General features: G+C 36.7%; 2 protein-coding genes across 2 annotated transcripts; both read right to left on the bottom strand.

The window, feature by feature from the left end:
- Positions 1-2721: 2721 nt before the first annotated feature.
- Positions 2722-10230, bottom strand: LOC145783216 (uncharacterized). Its single transcript, XM_082595021.1, has 7 exons — positions 10024-10230; positions 9028-9156; positions 8250-8348; positions 7829-7967; positions 6779-6977; positions 6032-6173; positions 2722-5480 (listed from the first exon to the last, which is right to left on the bottom strand). The coding sequence occupies exons 1-7, from the start codon at positions 10136-10138 to the stop codon at positions 3787-3789; spliced, it is 2517 nt and encodes an 838-aa protein (XP_082451147.1). The 5' UTR covers positions 10139-10230; the 3' UTR covers positions 2722-3786.
- A 5886-nt stretch (positions 10231-16116) lies between these two features.
- On the bottom strand, positions 16117-20447 carry LOC145782851 (collagen alpha-1(XII) chain-like). The gene is made up of 7 exons (XM_082594614.1): positions 20345-20447; positions 19885-20073; positions 19467-19670; positions 18871-18982; positions 18120-18274; positions 17351-17517; positions 16117-16288 (listed from the first exon to the last, which is right to left on the bottom strand). The coding sequence occupies exons 1-7, from the start codon at positions 20445-20447 to the stop codon at positions 16118-16120; spliced, it is 1101 nt and encodes a 366-aa protein (XP_082450740.1). The 3' UTR covers position 16117.
- Positions 20448-22646: the final 2199 nt, after the last annotated feature.

Here is a 22646-nt window from a genome sequence, read left to right as displayed (position 1 = left end):
TATTTCAATTCAAAAATGCTCCTTCAGAAAATTTCTGTGTTCGTCACTGCGTGCGTACATCCATAAAGTCAATACACAGCTTTTCCTATACACTTTCAGTTCTTTTATTACAACTATTCGTTTATCATCATCATCATTAAGTTCCTTCTTCTCTTTCATCCATAGTTAAAATGCGGAAAGTTTTTGATTGAAAAACAGAGCAAGAGCTGTAAAAAAAGTTAAAAGTGTGATACTAGATCATTATTTTAGTATTTTAGATTATTTTACTTTGATACTAGATCATTTTATTTACGCTAGATCATTATTTTATGGACAAGACTGTGGAACATATTGTTCTCGTGAAAATTATATTTTGTGAGTTTTATCAATGTATCACTACAAGGAAAAAGTTCTACCGGAGCAAGTATCATAGCCTAGTGCATTGATTTTTATACCTGTCATTATAAATTATAGAGACTATGTCATTATAAACTATAATACATCGAATTTTAAGCATGTCATGTCAAAGGATTTTTCTAAGCCTCAAGTTCCAGTATTAATTTTTCCCACCCCTTTAGAAATACATCCATATCTCAACTTCTTAGCATTGCGCTCTGAAGTTTGCCCACTCCCTCCAAAATGGAACTTTGATAGCAGTGGCGTAGCCAAGGGGGGGGTTTTGGGGGTTACAACCCCCCCTTTGGCACGCGTATGACGTCACGATATTGAGAATGATGCTTTCAGTCTAAAAAAAATTGCCTAATTTTATACAAAACTGCATTAAAAGAGTAAGTTTTGCCAATACCAAACATTCAAACATCTCAGCCAGGAATTAGCAACAAGAAAACATAGAGACTTATTGCTTTATTTCCGAAAAATGCCGAAGAAAACATGATTTTGTCCTTTTGCTATGCCACCGGACAGCACCATTTTACAGGAATATTCATACCCACATTTTTGTTGAAAATGCTCTCAGAATGCACCAAATTCAGAGTAATTTTTCAAAATTTTCTGGGGGAGGCCCCCCAGACCCCCCGCCGCTGGGTTTCGTCTTACGCGAAAACCTCCCCCCCCCCCTTTCAAAATTCCTGGCTACGCTACTGTTTGATAGTGTCATGGCCGGGAATTATTTTTAAATCTACAACTGCAGCCGTGCTCTTGAGAATGTCTGGGCCCAGATTATATCAAATGCATGCATGCCCCAGCACATTAAGTTGGATTATATAACCGTTGAGGTTCTGTAGAGAAAGTATCGACACAGAAAAGCGCATGTCACAATTGTTTGTCTGAAACTTCTTCTTTTGAGTGTTTTAATATCATTTCAGTTCTTATTTCGTTTACCTTATATGCCAAATCCGTCACAAAGTAGCTTTTATAAAGAAGTAAAGCGCTATTATAACATAGGAAAGGGAAGAGAAACATTGTTTTGAAGTCAGAGATCATCTCGAAGAGTAACAAATCAAATTTTAGATCTTTCAGTTGCTTCAGGCATCCTAGTTTTCGAATCTTCGTTAATTCATTGATTAAGTATATTAGTGAGTAAAATTGCTCTTCAAAGCGAAAGTTCTCTGAGTAAGTGCAGAACTTGTCAAATTCATGATGAGCGAATGTTAAATCGGAAATAGAAAAATAGGACATCAAATATTCTGCGTGACATGACAAATTGCAACTATGATATGTCAAATCTCGTTTTTACTTTTTTTAAATGTTCAAGTGACCAAAAGCCGTTGATTTGACATTAACTGACGTCGTCTGGATCAATGTGAGATCTATTTGTTTGCCACGGGGAATATTCTTGTTCGACAAACGTCAGATGACGCTTATTTGTAGCTACCCGATGCAAAATCACTTGCCGGGGGCATTTCTTTGAACTAAGCGTCACACAAGAAACTTTTGTTTTTGCTGCTATACGCTAATTCTCAACCAAGATCACAAACCAACAAATACTTACAATACTGACACACATGTAGGGTCCACAAGATCATGGTAAGCAGAATCCATCGTTTTTGCATTGATTCAATGTCTGCAGACTTAAAATAAGCCCCAAAAGGGCACGTTTCACTAGTTGTGAAAATATGCCACCTAAAATGCGTAGACTGTGCTAGAACGCAGGATTTAATAGAATCTCATGACTGTAGACATGTGTTGAATGAAGTGTTTAATAACGTTTGAATCAACCACGTGTTTTGTCAACTCCCTGCAGAGACTTAAATAAGCGAAGATCTGAATTGGAGAAGTACTAAGTCCAAATACGACTTTTGAGATAAAGCAAGTTAAAGTTTTTGTGCCATTGTTTAATCTTTTATTTCAATGCAAACATTGCAAAATTAAGCTTTTTTTAATTATATTTTGCGCGGGACAGACATTGACTATCATACAACATATTTTTAGTGGTAACTCAATTTCCAAAAAATATAAATTACGTAAGTTAGTTCTGCAACTCAGGTCTTCAATTGGAATCATAAGGTTTGAAACGTCTTTGTACTGCAACTGGTAATTCTGCTTTCGAATCCTTGTTGCACGAGCAACCTCATGACAGGCTCATCATTAAAACTACCGCCCCCTGTTGGCGACATATAGAGGATGTGTTCACGCTAACGCTGTGAGATAATGTATATCAAACGACTTTTAGGTCTCTGTATATTCTATTCACTCTATCAGCTTCGAGTTCAAGAAAGTTTTTACCTTTGCTTGTGGTAGATCTCTTTCGATTCTTGACCGGGTCACATAAAAGACTTCATAAGTGGTGCTGAATGAGCTTTTAATGCAAAAACCAGTGAATGATAATGGCCGGGTTAATATAATAAACGCACAAAGCAGTCATGACCATAACAGTGACGTTTTTCTGTGCCAGGGTTCCCAAACTGTGTGCCGCTGCATACTGGCACGGCACACGAAAGTTAGCCTATATGCTATACCGAAAAAAAGCACATATTGTAGCCTAGTTATCAGCTTTGCAGGGGTCAATATTAGAGGCCTGTATTTGTTATCATTCCTTTTCGTAGCAGCATTCATGCCTTGGTCTTATTATAGACTCGCATAGAATATACGAGGTGCACAAAAACAGCAAACAAATCAAAAATTTAATTATTGCCAAACCATTGTTAAATATTAAAATAGCAAACATTGAAGTTTACTTATTTTTACTTTTGCAGTGCAAGGTATTTGTGAGCAATTTTGTATTACCTTAAAGCTCTGTGAAATGCCAATGCAGTATGTGATCTACGTGCATGTGTATGTTGTATACTAATTAATCAACGGTTCTGCAATGTAAGTAGAGTTTAGCATAAGCGTTAACCCCAGCCCGCTCTATTTATAGGGTACAATACCTACACTCTGTAGATCATTTTTGTGTGTAGATCACATACCACACTGGTACTGAGAAGTTTAAAAAAAATAAAGAAGTAGTTGTAGTGAGTTGAATAAAATGATAGAATCTGCAAATACAACTGCAACTAAGCAATAACGCAATAAAAAGTATCAACTTGACAAACATGCCCATGAAAATTTCAAGCATAAATATATAATCGCTGGTAATCTTGAAACTTCCATACAATAGAAGATTTGGAAGTTGTTCATAAATGCATGGTTGGATTTGTATAAAATATGGCACTTGCTACAACCAAAATCTAAATTGAAAGGAAGATTGAATTTTGGTGAATTTTAGAAGTTTTTAAAAAACTACTTTGTTTCACAAAATTTTAATCTCAGCAGAATTACAACTGCCAGTTGTGTTCACGAAAAAACGTGAAATGAATAAAACGTTTACGACACGAAGTCTATGCAGTAGGTTATGCCTTACTGATTTTACCGACCAGCATTTACGCGACAACGTCTTCGATTACGTGGACAAAAACAACGTCCTTCTGTGCACTTTTTTGTTTTTAATTTCATCGCGTTTTTACGACAATGTCCTTCACTTCCATCTGGTGCTCGACATCTTGGTGTAAGTGTGATGAGACAAGTAGTTTGATCACAGGCCGATTGCCTGTATATTACAGCTCCACAAAATCTTTCGCAGTCTCTTTCCTCAATCGAATTTGAGTTTGCTGGACACCCGTACGTTCCAGGTCTGATACAGTTCACTCTGCGTTGCTGTTTTCCTATTCCACAAGTTGAGCTACATTCTGACCATTTTGTGCGTCCGAAACGGGGACACCTTCCAGTCCTACAAGGCACGGTTTCAGACAGAGGTGCATTGCATTCGCCAGAGACTAAACAAGTTCGTGTTCGTCTTTTACTGCCACCCCCACATGTTGCATCACAATTACTATATTGTGACCAAGAAGAGTATATTGTTCGGCCACTTGGCAATGACGACGGAGAAGGGTTTGGAACATTGGAAGGGTTAGGAAAAGGAGGGGTTGGAAATGGAGGGGTTGGAAATGGAGGGGTTGGAAAGGGTGGGGTTGGAAAGGATGGGGTTGGAAAGGGAGGGGTTGGAAATGGAGGTCGCGTCAGATTACAAGGTTCAGGATTGCATGGCTGCGTTTCTTCTTTTACGTCACCACAGTTATCACCAACGCAAAACTGCCGCCTAATTTGTTGCCCATTTCCACAAGTACTGCTGCATGGGCCCCAAGATGTCCACAGCGTCTGGTAAGAAGCAATCTCCGAGCGAGCGTTCCTCACTGCACCTCGTGGAATGTAACATATAGGTGTTTTGCAGCAATCTTGGAAACTTCCTGCCAAAGGGGGAAATCCTGGCCATTCAATAAACTGATAAGGACAGGGTGGCTCTAATAATGGTAAACGGGGGTCAACTTGTGGGGGTTGACCGCCCACCAAGGCTTCTTGTAAATTTTTCCAAGTACTCTTTCCGGCAATACGAGGATTAATTAAAGAACCAAAGTTATCCAGATTTAACTTATTTGCAACATTTGCAGCTCTTGCTTTTGGATCAAAACCTCTGGCAGTGAGACTTGATCCGGGAGGGCGAAAGTTTCCAAATTGTCCAAAAGATCCATAAGTGGTAAACGAACTCCCAAGAACTGACGTACTATTAAAATTTACGGCTAACGTGAAAGGTAAAACTGAAACTCCTCCTCCGTGAAGAGTAGCACCATGCAAAAGATTTTGAGGAAGGATTTCGCTCAATATGTTGCTTGGCGAGTTTTTGTTGTCACCAATCAATTGGTCCGCTACCTGCTTCCAGTTGTGAGGCTGGACCTGCCCTAACAATGCCATAGTCCAATACTGTGGCTGCAAATGACGAGGAAGATAACTTGACGCAACACCATATATCTGTCTCATCAACGTCTCGCTGTCAACGTCCATCGCGCAACCTGCCGACAAACAGCTATGGTAAGCGTCCAAAAAATCCCCATTTGTCAAGTTCTTTTTGAAAGGCAAACACACAGGCCTTCCGAAAGAAAAAAACACATTTGGTGGAGTGAATCTTTGGTTAGCTTTGGTTTTAATGTTGTCCAAAGAAAGAGGATAGATGCAGACTTCGTTTAGCCAGCATCCATTGATAAGAATGCAGTGTTCTCTGGAAATTCCTGAAATAATGAACAATCATATCAAAACATTGTTAATAACAGGTTGTTACATATCTTAATATCCCTTTCGCATTTTTATGACGTCACAGTGCGACACTGTCTTGGTGACAAAGTATTGACACACTTGGCTATCAGTCATTCCAACTTACAGTAGTTCAATTTAGTATCTCGGGTGTGATAAAATACCTTAGCGCTGTTGCAAAATATAAAATGGCCGATAAAATGAACTAGCTTTTCCTCCCAATAAAGAGGGGGGGAGGAGACTGGTCCTTTGTCCAACAAACATTATATTTATTTTAAACATTATTTCCATCACCAACAAACGAGAATATTTAATCTGCATCAGTTGAATTTTATTTTTGGCTATCAAAGCGAAGAAAAATAATCCTTGTTGGCATAAGTTTAAAAGAAGAAACAACCAAATCCAAACAATATAACATTCTGAAATCTAATCTAAGTATAGAGCATGCAATAGCCTATCGATTACAATAGAAAAATTAAGAACTGCATTTCAAAACAATGCATTGAAAACATGATAAATGAATTGTTACCAGTCCAGCCAGCTCTTTTTGGTTGGTAACCTAGTTGTCCAAGCACTCTTGTCATCGAGCAGCCTGAAGACTCTCCAAAAATCTTTTCTTGATGATGGTTTATAAAGCAATTTGTGAGCAATGGATTCCATTGGAGACCACTCTGAAAAAATAAGCATTGTTGCTCATTGCAATCGATATCATTGATAGGACAAGAAATAATAAGCTTCATTCAAAAAAAAGCATTTATCTTCTTTTCAAAAATCATGTGCTAAATGTGAGCTTGGAGACGAAAGAGCGTACAAGTTTTCGTATCAGCTCAGTATCCGGACTGCAACGTAGTGGGCTAATTTCAACTTCAAGAGAGAATTAGAAACTCTTCAAAATATGACAAATTAGAAGCAGGGACATTAAGTTATTTAAAGTAAAGAAGGTGTAAAATAATTTATAGGGAAAACTTTCTGCCCTTTTTAGTTGGTTCTGCGTTGGCGGCCGACCTGCTGCGCCTGCTATACATGTAATTGCTTGTCCAAGGTTATTCAATCAATAAACTTTTAAAGTACAGTAACCTACTTTCTCTTTACTTTTCCTAGCAAAAAATTTGCTTACAATAGATAGCCTAATATCAATAGATGTAATTTCTGCAACGAATAAAAGGCAAGTTTTACCAATTGTTAAGCTGCAGTACTTTGCGATTTCTTAAACAGAATGATGTGCAATAACATAGCAAACCTTGTTATAAAGTAGGTTATTAAGTTATGGCTTTACCTGTTGGATGTAATCCGAAGCTAAAGACTGAAACACTCTATTACGTATAACAAGATGACAAACGGGAACGCCAATGAGGATGGCTCGACTCAAAACACTTCTGTAAATGAATAACTGATGGTCGAAAGCACATCCGGGATTCCGGAGACACATGGTCGGGTCAAGGTCCAGGAAAGGATCATTCGAGCGACAGGATATCCTGAAAAAATGACGCTTTGTTAGTTTGACCGATTAATTATCTGTGGATACAACTGCAATGGGGAAGATTTGTGAACAATCGTCGCGTATAAACTAGGAAAAAATGTTAAAATTAGTCTTTCTAGCCTTAACTTGTATTAAAATATGACCAGTAGGCAGTATTAACAACATTATTTATGAACTTCTAAACCTTTTTCTATGTGGTCTTCAGCACGCCTTAGCGTTTGCGTTCAGTGGCCTCATTCTGGGCTTCTACTGTTCTATATGACATGTAATCCTATGCCTTTCTCTGAATTGTCAGAAATAAAAATTTGCAAAACTTTTCAAGGTACAAAATCTTGATTCTGCTATCTTCAAATTGCAAATTATGGTGTAAATTCGAGAATTTATATTAAGAAATTGTCCGCCCCGTTAGCTCAGTGGTTAGTACGTCCGGTTCAAGATCACGCGGCGCTGGTTCGACTCTCGGGGTGTGCGCTTAAGCAACGCATTTCAGGACCGCTCTCCATTCAGCGGCACATAGTGAATGGAATAATTCCCGGGTAAGAACACTTCAACAATCGGAAAATTTCACTCTGTCAATCTCGGTACCGGCCCTGCGTCAAGAGCCTCTACAAGTATGCGAAACTACCAGGAATAACCTATCAAGGCTTTGTCAGTCCGAGGATAAAGATTAAAAAGCCAAACCCAAACCAAATAAATTGCATTAAAAGCAAATTTACAAAATCAATGCAATACATGTACAATTATTGTACATCCTGTAATGCAAACACGGTATAACGTAAAACTATCAGCAACCGAAGTCTGGTACTGGACCCAATTTATCCTCTTAATTGTCCTGCTGGAGCTTACCTTTGGCAATAAGGTATATCGAGAGGTGGTTGCAAATCGGCAGGCGATCTATACGACACCGAACAAGATTCTGGAAATTTTGAGCAAAGGGTCACACCAGGAAACAGGGTTTGGATTTCATCGATGCCAAGTGAAGTTTCTGCCAAGATAAAGGAAATGATATCAAGCAATTTTATATAAGGAGAAATTATTTAATGTTGTTGTCGCTGGACAACATATTATCAATTGTGGAAACTAATTTCTTTTTTGTAGAATAACGTTATGAAGAGACGTCCACAGCGGCAAGAAAACGATTATTAAAAATTGAAAAACTTTGTTATCAAGATCTTGGTTTGAACTTGCAACTTGAGAGTTCAGCACATAAGATTTGCTTCTGAGTGTGAAGAAATTGAGCTTCAACACACTTCAAGTCAAAGCTTACCTTGCACTAGAGTTCTTGCGCTATAAGATCGACCAGTGAAGTTTTCGTAAAATTTTCTGCCTATATCGTCAATATCCATTTCACTGTTTACGGGTTTATCTGTAATCCAAAAGTTTAAACAAAATGTCTTGTAATTGTTTATAACTGCATCTGTTTTGGCAAGTCGGATGTAAAATACAATAAGTAAGATAAATTATATCAAAGTTGAATTTTATAATTAGTCATGACCATTTTTAATCACACTGCTTTTGATGGGTAGCAGATGTTACAAGATGGTAATGACTTAGATTTATGGTCATAAGAACCACCATAATCTTCGTCATTGCAGTATTCTCGACGTAGAAATAAAGTACTTGCAACAGAATGCGATGGGCCAACGTGTTGGTGGGCCACAAACAACAGCAAAGGCTTAGCAAGCATAAGACGTACACGCACAGTTGCTAAAATTGCAAGGTACCTACATGTAGGTGAATAGAGTGGTTGGAAAACTGAACCAATTTTTTCTGCTAGTACATAAACTGCAAAGTGGCTTAGTGGTAGAACATGAGACAGCGCTTTGTTAAGATATTCGACAAGTTAAAAATAAACCTGAAAATTTTTCTTGTTGCCCTTGACTTCCAGTCCATGTAATATATTTTAAATCTTCAAGTACCGGGGGCAAGATTGCATACACTACATAAAGTGATTTTAGCATCCCAGTCTTACGAGAACTTTATAAGATAGCAGAATGTGCTGTTTCATCAAATAATTAATATTAATTAAATGACAGTGAGCTTACTTATTCGTTTTAAAACACACTTTCCATCTCGAAAACAACAATGCTTAGCCTTTGCGCAATCTTGTCGTCCAACTACAGGTTCTCCTGTGCATAAAATTGCACACAGAAGCTCATTGCTTCTTTCTTCATCTGAAAACAGATAATCAAGTGTTAAATAAAATGTAGACTGATGATGTAGCTCGTGCGTCCCAAAATTTTTCTCATTTGCTTTTATTCTTTTGATAGGCCAGAATTTAGAGCACAATTTGGAAAATAGCCTACTATATTTCTTTGTCCACTTATCCATGGGTACCGTTGTTGAATAACACATGAAATCCCAATAGACAGAATTAGTAGCGTTGACAGGGGAGTTCAGGGGTTACTTTTGATCCGGCCGTGGGGTGATTTAGGGGACCACAACTTTTCTAAGGGGCCCTGTATCCAACATACAAAAACATTGGACGAAGAATTTTCGTGTTTGTTTTACTTTACTATTTGAATACGAAATCGTATTCTTGGTGTGAATGGTAAAATGAAATAAAATGGATATCCTCCAGCTCTATATGAAACATCTTATCCTTATTTACTTACAGCAACTTTCCTAGTAAAGGTGTTCTCATGGATGTTTGTTCGGGATAAATAAAACAAGGAATTTGTAAAGTGCGACGAAACTAATACCTCTTTTGGTAATTTTGAGTTAAAACAAACTTTGTTTCAAAATAATTTTACTTCAGATAGACCCTGCTCTCCAAACCGGGAAATTTTTATTATGTTTGTGGTAAAGTTACTGCTCATGGTAATGGAAACGGTTCACGGTAACGTTATTGATATTTAACGTTACACGATCTTGCAACCATTCAGCTTTTTTGCTCTGTCCTATTTGGACGTAATTTTTTCAGATTGTTTTGTCATATAAGAAAATGCTAAACAACAGTTTATTATTTCTATAGTCTATAGGCCGATGTTATTGTTTTTTTACCAGTTCACTACACTGAAACACTTACATTCTACACTTACCTGAGCAAACGCCATGACTTGCCAACTTTCTTTGGTTTTCTTGACATTGATCAGCTTGCGCTTGGCAACAAAGGAGCACAGAAAACAGAAACACTAAACTGTAGCAAATCTTCATTCTGGGAATAAATTGTTTTCAAAACTCTGTTACAGTGTATTATGCATGTGCCTGCTAAAGCGAGCAATGTTGACTCAAAACTTAAGATAAGCTATTACAAGCTATTTCCTGTATAAAGCAGATAAAGCACTTCCGGTTTCTAAGATGTCTGAAAACTGGGTTATTAACTCAAATGATAAAGCGGTAAATAGATCCCCAGACAGCAAAATCCGTGATTTTTACATTGATGGATTTTGCAGTCTGAATCTGTGCACATGAGTTCAATACTCTGTAGGATTTTAAAGATAGGTTTCATTTGACTGGTATTTAATCAGCTATTGAGGTGATAGGCTACTACTGTACTAATTTGTATTCATCAAATGCTGGCATTTACACAGCAATATAATCTTTTAACATGTTTTAATAATGAATAGATTTTGTTACAATAACAACAGCTTCAGTTTATTCAAGTACAATATAATGAGAACATTATTTTCTAAAATGCGCTCAGTTGGTTTCAAAGCATAACTAACTGAAAAATAACCTTTTTTTTAAATGAAACGGCGCAAAAGTCACTCTGCCATCATACAATTCTGGGAAATCTTTGACATGATTCGTTATTTAACAAAATCCTTTTTAGAGTAGCTAAACCATCGCCTGTATTCGCAAGCTTTATGTTCCACACTGACATCACGGAAAACAAAAACTCGAATATTTCAAAACAAAACCATTCATCGTCTTTTTATTTTATGTTAACGTCATAAACTTTCCAAAGCGATTTAAATAAAGAGCAAACTGTAACAGAGCTGTGGTGTTTCTGAGCCTCGGGCATTTTTTCCCCAGCTTTCGAACCAAACAACGCTCAATTTGCTCAGTTAAATAGACAAGTCAGCCAGTTCAGTGGCCAAGCGTTTAGCGTCTGCACCTGCGGTAGATTTTGGTTTGTTTCCAGGCCGCGTCATATCACGTCACAGACTTTACTGATGTACAACGGTGGAGTACGGTGACCATGTTTTTTGATGTTGACTTTTTTTCAGCAGGCTTTTAATTTTAACATATGCTAGGTTTGCTGTTTCCTCAATGGCTGTTCAATGTTCATATCATATCAAAATAAACTAATGTGCTATGATACAAAGAGTCACTGTGAAAATCAAGCATGTATTTGAAACTTTTAAAAAAAGTAAACACCCAAAAAATGGTGACCGTACGGCCGTACGCCACTGTATACAACCGCTGCATGTTGCACTCTTTCTTACATAAGCAGTAAGACAAATACGGGTAAGAGGTAATTACATCATAAACACGCTACAAAATTGGCAAAATGCACTTGCTAAACAAATATAACTGCAAGAAAGCTGTTGACAACATTATCCGCTACAGAGCGATGGCAATAAATAAACCATTCAAAGATTGTTGCTTATAGAGCAGGCCATGACTTTATGACGCATGTGCTTGCAAACGCTTTGGGGATTTTTGGTTGGAGAAATGTACGTGATAGAGTTGCTTGCGCAAGCCCAGCTCATAGAATCTGTCATTCCAACGTTGGTTCAACGTCTGCCGACGAAATATGTTGTTAAAGTTTTTCCTTAACTGATACGTAGAAAAGAATTTAAGCATTGTGTTTCTTTCCATTTGCAAGACACCGTAGTTAATTTTTTATTCCTTTGTGTGTGTAATTTTTTTTAGCAAACTTGCTAGTAATATTGGTCAAGCTCGATGTTTGTGACAAAAGAGGAAAATAAAAGAGAGGCCCTCGCTTACTCTTTGTCACACTATCGTCTCTAACTGGTGTTAAACAGAAAACTTGGCACGTCACAAAGATAACTAAATTTTATCAGCCGCCACAACAAGTGTATCAATTCTTTCAGTGCTTAAAACTTAACAAGCAACCAAGCTAGAAACATTGTTTTTCTAAAGGTGACCAAACTTTATTTTATTTATGAAAACTATCTCACTATCGTAGGCCATTTCCATTTGTAAACTGTTGGTAGATCGGGATTTTAAAATTGACTGCTCTTGGTTTAGGAAATTTTGACGATATTGACCCAAGCAATGGTGACGAAACCATTTGTTAAGCCGAGTGCAAAAGTTGCCTTTTTTCAGTCTGCAGATGTTGAATCGATGAAACAAGAGTGGATTTAAACTTCTGATTCTATTTGCAGCAATTGTATTTATCCACGAATTGTTTGCGTTTTTTAAATTGTAGGCTACTGTACTTGTTTTACACTGTTTCGATTTCCAATGCCTTGACTGCTTCAGGCAAAAGTTGCTATAAGCGGAGGTACTGCCAAGAACTACGAAAAAATCTATTCTATTTTTTAAACAATAAATACTATTAATACTACAAAAAGTGCTCAATGCCAAGCAAAAAAGCCAAGCAGAGCAAATTGCATCAAATATAGCTACTACTTTCTAGAACCTCTACAGCCTTTTTCATCCTAAAAGGGAAATCATCAGAAGGTCCTTGTTCAAATAGAATTTATTTATTTTTAATTTTTATTTAATTATAAACTCAAATATACTTTATTTGAATCAGGACCTTCTGATGATACCCCTTTTAGGGTGAAACAGGCTGTAGAGGTTTTAGAAAGTATTAACTATATTTGATAGTCTATTTTTTATGTTTATAACCTAACAACTTCTATATATAAAACACTTCAAGATTGTCTGTACTTATTCTGTCTAAACGTACTTGTCTTGTACTATTTTTGTTGTACTAAATCTGTCGTTTTTACATTGATTTAATGTTTGCAGACGTTGAATCAATGTAAAAACGACAGATTTTGATGACTGGGACCAGGCAGGATGTATGAAGTAGCATCACCAGTTAGCCTAAATCTACTCTGACCTGACTTTCCAAGTGCCAAGCACCTGCTCTAAACGTTAAAAAAATCTGTCTCGTACGATTGATTGTTAGATGGTTGTGCAAATGCCTGGATTTGATGAATGCAAAATAACAGGAGCATCACGAGAAAGAAGAATTAAATTCCTTCTCATAGTAGATCCCAGACAATAAAAACTGTCATTTTTAAATGTATTTTAAACATAAAGCTTTAACGTTCCTTTACTTAAAATTTAAATCTGTTTTAAGTCTACAAAATTTGGGGCCATTTTAGTTTGAAGTTATCGGGCTATAAAAACACATTATTATCATTATCCTTGTGAAAACCAAGCAAAATGTTGATGCTAACCATACTGTTCTTGCACACCACCTAGGGGATTACTGTATTTTATATTTTTTTCTAAGATTTTTTTCTTGAGATGCGCAACTTGGTTCCATGTTCCCAGCCAGCAAATCAGACCTTTATTACTTTGATTCATCTTCCGTTTGAATCAATTTAAAAAAAACTAAGTTTCTGGCTGGGTACCCTTTTGCAGGTTGCAGGCGAAGAAACGAACTGCTTCCTCTATTATTCTTGAATGCTCCATCTGCAGTGAATGTTCTAGTTTTACGTTATTTAACGTAATTTTCTCGTGTTCAAGGAACTTTGATTAGCAACGGGCACGAGTTATAATATCAGACGTTACATGAGAAAATTACGTTAAGTAACGTAATACTAAAGCAACGTCTGTGCATTCGTACATTCTGTTCTATAAATCCGTCAACGCTTCCGTGTAGAATGACTCGTGTCCTCTATCAAATGTTGATTGTTCTTACTCGCAAGTACAAGTGCTACAATACTCTACTTAAATCTGTGAAGAGCAAAGTTAAGGTAATTAGATTTGGAAGACACAATGTTGTCTATAAGGTACAAGTCAGGATATAAGGTAGTAGTCAAGTGGCATCACTGGTCGATTCTACCCTGATCTGAGTTGCCAAGTGCTAAGCACCTGCTCTAAACTTTAAAAAAATCTGTTTCATACAAAAGAAGAATTATTAAGTTCCTCCTCATAATGGATGGCAGACAGCAAAATCCGTCATTTTTACAAGACGTTGAATCAATCAACCAACGTCTTTAGACGTAGAATCAATGTAAAAATGACGGGTTTGCTGTCTGGGACGGAATCAATATGTGCAATTCCGCTGACTGTATTGGTACTTAGCTATTTCAACAGTCATAAAAATTTTCGAATTTGAAAATGCTAAACGTGAGCTTACACCTATAAAGCAGTTGTAGAATTCAATTGTTTTACTTCACTCCCGGATGTAAACGAAAACAACAAACAACAAACGCAAGGCACGCAAACGCATGGCATGCAAACGAAAGTTGCCAGCAGCTGATTTTCTAATCACTTTCATATCATGTGCTATCAGCTTGCTGCACTTTGCTTTCTGCTAGAATTTTAATGCCAATTGATTTATTTGTTTATGTAACTCAAAAAACCAAACAATAAATAAATAATGTAATTCTTCACAAGGTTCAATCTACACTATGATACACTAAAGTTAGAAGAAAAAATATTCTCAAGAATAAATCTGATTTGTTACTGGCTTCACGATAAATAATTAAATCAAAGTCATAATAATTTTAAAAATCCACTTCTAGGTATCGCAATCCAAGGAATTTTCGGAGTACTAGAATACATTTAGTGGTTCTTTGACTTGCTATAACAGACGCTTTTGACTTTGAGTTATAATTATTGCAACCATATTGCTACGTCTTGGGTATTACATATGCATTGCATGCATTGGTTAACTTGATCTGATACTTACCATAGCTATACCAAACTCTTAAAAGAAAATATAAATACAAACAAGCATAATATGTTTACCATAGCAAATGTGTATAGGGTTGAAATATATAACATGTATAATGTATAAAGCACCAGCATTTTGTCAGTGATATACAATAATATTTGCTGATCAACACAAAATCATGCAATGCGTCCCAACACAATGAATTAGATTATAATATTATGAAATCTTGAAAATAAATAGATTAGCTTATATACGAGCTTATATACATCTTATAAAATTTATACCCTGTAAATAAATTTGCTTATAACGTAAACTTTTTAATATATTCTTAGCCTGGAAGAATCGCGACAGAAGGTTGAAAATCGTCAATTATGAGATTTTTTATTGACGCTATTTTGCGTCCAACTGGTGTGAAATAAATTATTATAACATATATTCTTGGTTATTCTCAAAAGTCGTTCCGAGTTAAGGTTGTGCTACAGTAACAACACACGACAATAAGCTTATTTTAACATTATTTAATGTAACGACTATATTTGTATGACAAAACGTAAAATAGCCTATAATCTAATACGTTTTTGAACCACTAAAAACGTAATGTTTACATAAATTGTGACCTAAGAAAGCGAAAAAGAGGTGAGATCACGAAAGAACGGTTTAACTTTCTGAGTGTGTGTTTCAGCAACACATATCGAGGACTGCCCTCCATTCAGTGGCACTTGCCATGTGGATAAAATAATTCACTTAAAACAACACTATAACACACCAACACGATTTGGAAGCCAATGAGCAGTAGCGTTGGCAGGGAGGTCTAAGGGGTACTTTTGGCCATGGCCCGGGATAAATTGAGTAGCCGGGAACCTTTCTAAGAGGTCCGGAAACTTGAAGAAATCACCTCGTGTTTCTTGGATATAGTGCGCTTTCTTTAAAGTGTCTTGATTTGGGACCGAAAATCTGATTAGTACCGGGCCCAAAATACCCTCTCAACGGCCCTGCAAATAACCCGTGTTGATGCGCAATCTTCCGCAAGCGATATAGCGACTGGTGATGAACAACACTGCAACGAACGGAAATTTCACTCTATCAATCTCTGTGGCCGGGCCTGCGTCAGTGGTTCAGAGACTTTGCAAATATGCAGCACTGCCAAGAATAAGCTTTTAAAGCTAATTTTTCGGTTCGAGAATATAACTTCAATCAATCAAATCGATGAATGACTTTTTGAAAGATGCGTTTGCATAAATTCAAGCCAATAATGCAGATTGCAACGCCAAGCAATTTTCTTTGAAGCTTCAAAATCAACAAGTGATTACAGTGGCTTTCACAAACAGTAAACACCAATGGCATGTTTAGCTTTTCCCCGTTTAAACTTCTTGAACTCTACAGACAGTGTTGTCTAAGGCATTGTCTAAAGCTTCATCCACCCCTGATAGACCTTCTTCTGCGAAGAAGAATTGTCGTATAGTTTGAGGAATTGCACGGAGCTCGTTTTGATCCATCTGCCCTTGTGCTGGCTGCACTCCAACGACGTAAACCTAACACAAAAGCAACAGCGTTTTCATCCAAACGACCATGATACCAACTAAAAAAATGTACAGTGCAATAGATTGAGTTTTGCTTTTAGCAGCATGATCGTTAATTATTTCACAAGTGTAGATTAAACGTTTTTTTTTTCAGCCTAATTCAGCGAGTTTGCTGAGTTTGACGCCACTCGTCAGTTGCGCAGGACGCTAGTCAATTAGAAACTTTGAGGATAACCGCTATCACCACTGCGAACCCGCAATATCAGGCTGGAAAAGAACGTTCTAACTATACTTGTAAAATAAAGAATTGTAATTCAGAAAGCCACAGACATGCACTCATCTTCATTTCAATTGTGGTTTTTATTGAAATAATTCAAACTCGTTTTTAACTTTAATAATTAAAAAATTAGGCCAATGAATGATAGACAAGAAAATCACTCTTCTAATAGTTTCCTTTCATGTTTTTCAATGTCGCACTAAGACACAAGTTCGATGCTCACGGTAAGAGTTGGACTGACAACTTACGAACATCGATTGGTTGTCGCAATCAATCTCAAATTATAATGTTATTGGTACATATTCTTCATCGTATTATTTTCTTCAAACTCACATATTCATGTAAACGCGTTTTTGGGTGATACTTCTAACCAAGGGACTATGAGTGTGACGCTGTCAGTAATGCCGCGTCGCTGGAACATGTTCTCATTACACAAATTTTTATAACAAAAGCTCATAACGGAATTGATATATTAAAGAAGTTTTACTCATTCAAGCCTTTGCAAGGTATGCTTCGAAACTGAAACAAAACCGGAATTTTGTAAATAGAAATAGTATCCGTCTCTTTGTGGTTCGGAAAACGTTTTGGAACTTTAGTTCTGATTCCGTAGAGTGATTATTACAGATTACAAACAGAGAGTAATCCCAACAAAAATGGCTGAAAAAATTAACGCTTTTGAAAAGTGACGCTTCCGTAGAATGCAACGCATTTGAAGAGATTACAAAGAAGGATTAAAAAGAAAGATTACAGAGCTGTCAAAGAAGTTTTTTTGTATTTTTTTGAAATGATAAACTTACTATGGTGTGTGGCATGTTAATGAGCTGCCTAGCTGGAGTGATGACGTCATCTTGGGATTTGGCGCCAGTGAAGAGAACTACGATATTGTTCACGTCAGGACGGTCTCCGTTTTCTTCCCTTAAAATGATGTCTTTAACGTAACGAATAGCTTTCCCTGTTGACAATCCTGAAGAAGGAATGAAATTAGCGATGGAGAATTTTTTTTAATTTGAAATTTTTCATTGAATTGCTTTTTGTTTATAAACTAGTTCTTCTCAAGCTTTGTTTTGCTTACAATCAACAAGCGGAAACTTATAGCCAGCTTGAACGATTGCAAGTGCATCTGATATGCAAACTAACTATGTAAATGCCAATGCAAACTAGTTATGTAAAATTTCTAAGACTAAGATTTAGCCGAGGTTTTATGTAGTCCAAAGACAAGAGCTATGTTGAACTGTTTCAATATCCATCCCAATTTCTCAATAGATGATACTGACTCTGCGAAGGAAGAAAGAAAACGAGTCGAACGCAACAACAGTTCAACAGACATATATAGAGTGTGGCATCAGTGACACCTTGTGCATGGAATAATTCCCAACCAACAACAAGCGGCCATTTTACGCTGTCCGCTTGAGCAGATACTTTCAACATGACAAAATTCTGCCATAGCCCCTGAAACCTCGCACTAATCAACCATATTCATACATGTATCACTGCATATCACATTCACTTAACTGCTTAACAGAGAATAACCTAATGTTTTAAGTTACAATGGTACCAAAAACTGACCATAGCCCAATTCGCTTGGTAAATTATCGAACGCGTCCATAAACCCTTCCTTGTCGCTGATGTACTGTCCAAGCAAAATCGCTGATTCCTTTTGCACTACGGCGTTATATTGGACAACGCTAAGTCGAGTCGCATCTCCTCTCATAATGAACGAACTAAAAATTATACAACTTTTATCAATTTTTCTTTCGTGAAAAATAAAGCGACAAGAAACATAATTATACAATGATGTTAAACAATGAAAACTATTAATACTACAAAAAGTGCTCAATGCCAAGCAAAAAGCCATGCAGAGCGAATTAAATCAAATATAGTTTGCTTCTTTGTGGCGTCACAGGTGTTGGAATCAATCTGCTTGATTTTCAGTTTGAACGTTTTAATTGAGGTTTTTGTGATAATGGATGGAGGTAGGCCTATGTAATTCTGATGTTTTTTTTGCAGATTAAATCAGGGTTATAATATTTAATATATTTTCAGGTATTACCGATTTATTGCTTTTGCATGTTTTTCAGGACCTTCTGATGATCCTCCTTTTAGGTGAAATAGGCTGTCAAGGGTTTAGAGAGTAATAACTATATTTGATTTAATTCGCTATATAATGATGTTAATTTTTTCTAGATTTCTTTTTCCAGGATTAAGCTCTCAAAGAAGCTTTTTCAGTCCTAAGATAAAGACCCCCACAATCAGTAAGTTTACCACTTGAGTGAAGTTTACAAAACTGAATTTCGAATCCACAAGAAATCAAACTTACCTTAGAAATTTGGTACAAACTTCTTTTGCATCCTCCCAGTTACGTGAACCGAAAGAGATTGAGGTATCAAGAACCACTACAACATCTGCACTCTTGGAATCATCACATGGCCCTGTGTTATTTGCAAAGAGTTTTTACTCAAATGAGCAAACGAAAAACAGGTTTGCAGCTTGACTTAATCACTGCTCCACCTCTGTATATGGATGTATAGCATTGCCTATGACTTTTTTCTCTTTTCCAGCAGTATTATCGTTTATCACACGACTCTACTTCAATGTGATGCTATGGCGAAGACATAATAAATAAATGCATGCAGAAACGATGCAGATACTAGTAGGTTTTCGATGGTCAAGGCTTAACGTTTCACCCACTGATGATCACTGGTGTTTTGAGTTTTAATTAAGACATACAGTCTCTCTCCCACTCCTGGTCTACATCTCGAAACAGCAGGGTCGACTAGTTGTCTGCAGTGACTCCGAAATTTCTCCTTATTGTCGGCATTCTCAATTTTGCAGCGAAGCAACGAAAAGCCGAAAGAGGGTTTTTAGTAGATAGTGAAGAAAAAATGTACGCAAGTTATATCAATTGATGCCTACCTTCAGTTTTGACGCACTTTGGTGGCGTCAAATTCCATTGTCCAAACTTGCTTTTATGTTTTGGCACGCACGTCACCGACTCGTGGCCGACTAAATCATACCCCTCGTCACACTCAAAACCACACTCGCTGTATTGCCTGCTGTCGTTTGAACAGCTCTTATCCCCGTTTGCAGGAGCAGCTAGAGTTTTCAGGCAGGATCCAGCTGAACAATCATACATTTGAAGTGAAGCAATACATGTTTCAAAAAACATTATCTTTGTGTATTCTTATGAAATACTTAATATTAAAAAAGATTTCAGAAACAAATGGGCTTGCATAAATTATGTTATATTGCCCATTACGATGATCAATTATAATCTAATTGTGATGTAATATAGAATATATTATAAGCTTTATGATGCACAACATTAACTTACTTTCAAAGCAGCGAGGAGGAGGAACATTCCAATCGTAGTCTCCATGTTTACGTATGCAACTTCTCTTCTGATATCCCAACAACGAAAATCCTGGCTTTTTGCACGCGTAATGGCAATTGCTTCCAAACAGATTGTCATTTGTACAAGCAAAAAATCCATCTTTTAATTTGCTTGGGAGTTTCGGACACGCTATTGAAAAAAGAGACAGATAGAAACGATCAGATTTAATATAAGTCACCGCAACAAAAAAAAACTAGCGTCGTTTGAAACTTTTATACAAACTTTACTATTTTACTATTTTCACTTCTCAAACACTTATATTACTCTAATTTCTAAATTATCTTGGTCCAGTTAGCTTACATCTGAACAGCAACTACTGTATTTATGAAGTATAAACACCAAAAAAAAGAAGAAGAAAAAAGAGTAATTCGACCCAATGAAACAAAACTGAAATAATTACCATTCATGGACGATTCCTTGATATTTTCTTGGACACATTTAGGTGGCGATGTGCTCCACTGTGGGGGCGCTTTTTGCTGCTTCTTTATGCATTTGGAAGACATACTTCCTACCAGTTTAAAACCAGATTTACATTCAAAATAGCAGAGACTGTCCAACAATCGCCCATTTTCACAACTCATGTCACCGTTTTCAGGAACTTCAATCGCCCCACATGAGATACCTGTAGAAATACTTTTATTTAAAATTCATTGTGGATAGTTTTAAAAAACCTGTAAGGTTAAAAACCGTATATAGCTACTTTTCAAAGCTAGTTTTAATAATAATGTCTGCAATTGTGACTTCACAAACATTGGCGTAATTAGTATCTTGATGCAGTGAGTTTGCAACAGGAGATTCAATAAGCGAATTCCTGAAAATACTTAAAAATTATATAACTTTTTATAGCATTTCCGTGATTTCCACTTAAAACATAGCAATATGGCAATTCAAAAGCTTTTGCTGAAGCTTATTGAAGGAACTTTCTTCTACTGTAATTGCAACTTATAAAAGCGGTTGCAATACTCTCATCTTGTGATGATTTTTTAATGCTAATTATAAAATATTATGGCTTTACATCGTGTTCTATTTTAAAACAGCTAAGCAATGGTATCTGTTTTTTTAGGGGGTGGGGGTGAGGGCGAGGGGTAAAACAAAACAAACATTTCCTAAATTGAGCAACTTTATTGGAATTGCCCAAATATACATCGAACCACCTATCGACTGAGCGTAAGAACACATTATATTCTAACTGCAAACAAGGCCACTGTGAAACTAGCTATCGTGCTCTGGTCAATAGATACACATTAAAAATCAGTGGCGTAGCCAAGGGGGGGGTTTTGGGGGTTGCAATCCCCCCTTTGGCACGCGTGTGACGTCACAATATTGAGAATGATGCTTTCAGTCTAAAAAAAATTGCTTAATTTTAAACAAAATTGCATTAAAAGAGCAAGTTTTGCCAATACCAAACATCTCAGCCAGGAATTAGCAACAAGAAAACATAGAGACTTAGCTTGATTTCCGAAAAATGCCGAAGAAAACATGATCTTATTCTTTTGCTATGCCACCAGACACCACCATTTTACAGGAATATTTGTAACTACATTTTTGTTGAAAATGCTCTCAGAATGCACCAAATTCAAAGTAATTTTTCAAAATTTTCTGGGTGAGGTCCCCCAGACCCCCGCCGTTGGGTCGTCAAAACCCCCCCCTTTTAAAATTCCTGGCTACGCTACTGTTAAAAATATTAAATTATATTTTATGCCATTTGTAAGCTTTATAACTTTAGAGCTTTTTATTGAGCAACGTTTGCCCAACTAATGTAGATTTGTCGAAATTTGCAGCTTTTTGTCAACAGGAAAAACAATTGCCCACTGGCTCGTACGGCTATGGACACCTGGTTTTTCTTCGCATCTTGGCTCAGGATGACTCCATCTCCCCCCCTTGTTTGTTTTTACACAAGTAGTTTGTCTAGCTCCGACCAATTCAAATTTTGGCTCGCAGGTAAAAGAACAAATGTTTCCAATTGTATTTCCCGTACAGCCTTTGAACCCGTGTTTCAGAGGAGTCTTGTTGGTGACACAAGTTGTTGGCTTGGCTGAAAACAAAAATGGATTTCTTTTACATGGTTTATAGAAGCATTACATTTGATTTACGTAAAGCCCCAAAGATTGAAGCCTAGGCAACCAAGTATATTTATATAGAATTGCACAGACTCAGCTGTGAGATAGAGGAATTGACAGTTGAACAACATGTACTGTACTGTAATAACGTGGTAAGTTTTGCTCGCCGACAGTTTCTTACAAAAAACGGCCCTGAAGGGATTTGAAACTTTAGTTGGCATGCTTAGTGCTTACCAAGTAATTCAACAATATGTGGCAGTTTTACATTTTTACTAACTGATTGTTTAGTTCAGTTGTTTTTATTTCTGACCATCACAGCGAAAACAATAGGCTACACGTCAACATAGCAAAGGTCGAGAAAAAGGTAGAAGCGACAAAAAGCGAACGTTAGGCTATATCTTTTTATCAAGGCTGGATGAAAGCTCTAATATTGTAAACAATTGCAGTTTAATTTTCATGTTTAAGGTATGTAATGAATGCGGTGTTGTTGCTTGGTTTTCTAAGTTTTATCAAAGTTGCACTTCATCAAAAGACTAACAATTCACAGAAAAGTTATCACGTAAACTATAAATCATGAGCACGGAACTTAATTTATCAGTAGTCATCAGTACGAAACTTAATTCATCAGTAGTCATCAGTACA

Source organism: Aplidium turbinatum, chromosome 14, assembly GCF_918807975.1.
Source record: "Aplidium turbinatum chromosome 14, kaAplTurb1.1, whole genome shotgun sequence".
Lineage (NCBI taxonomy): Eukaryota > Metazoa > Chordata > Ascidiacea > Aplousobranchia > Polyclinidae > Aplidium > Aplidium turbinatum.
This window is presented reverse-complemented; position numbering and strand designations above follow the sequence as displayed.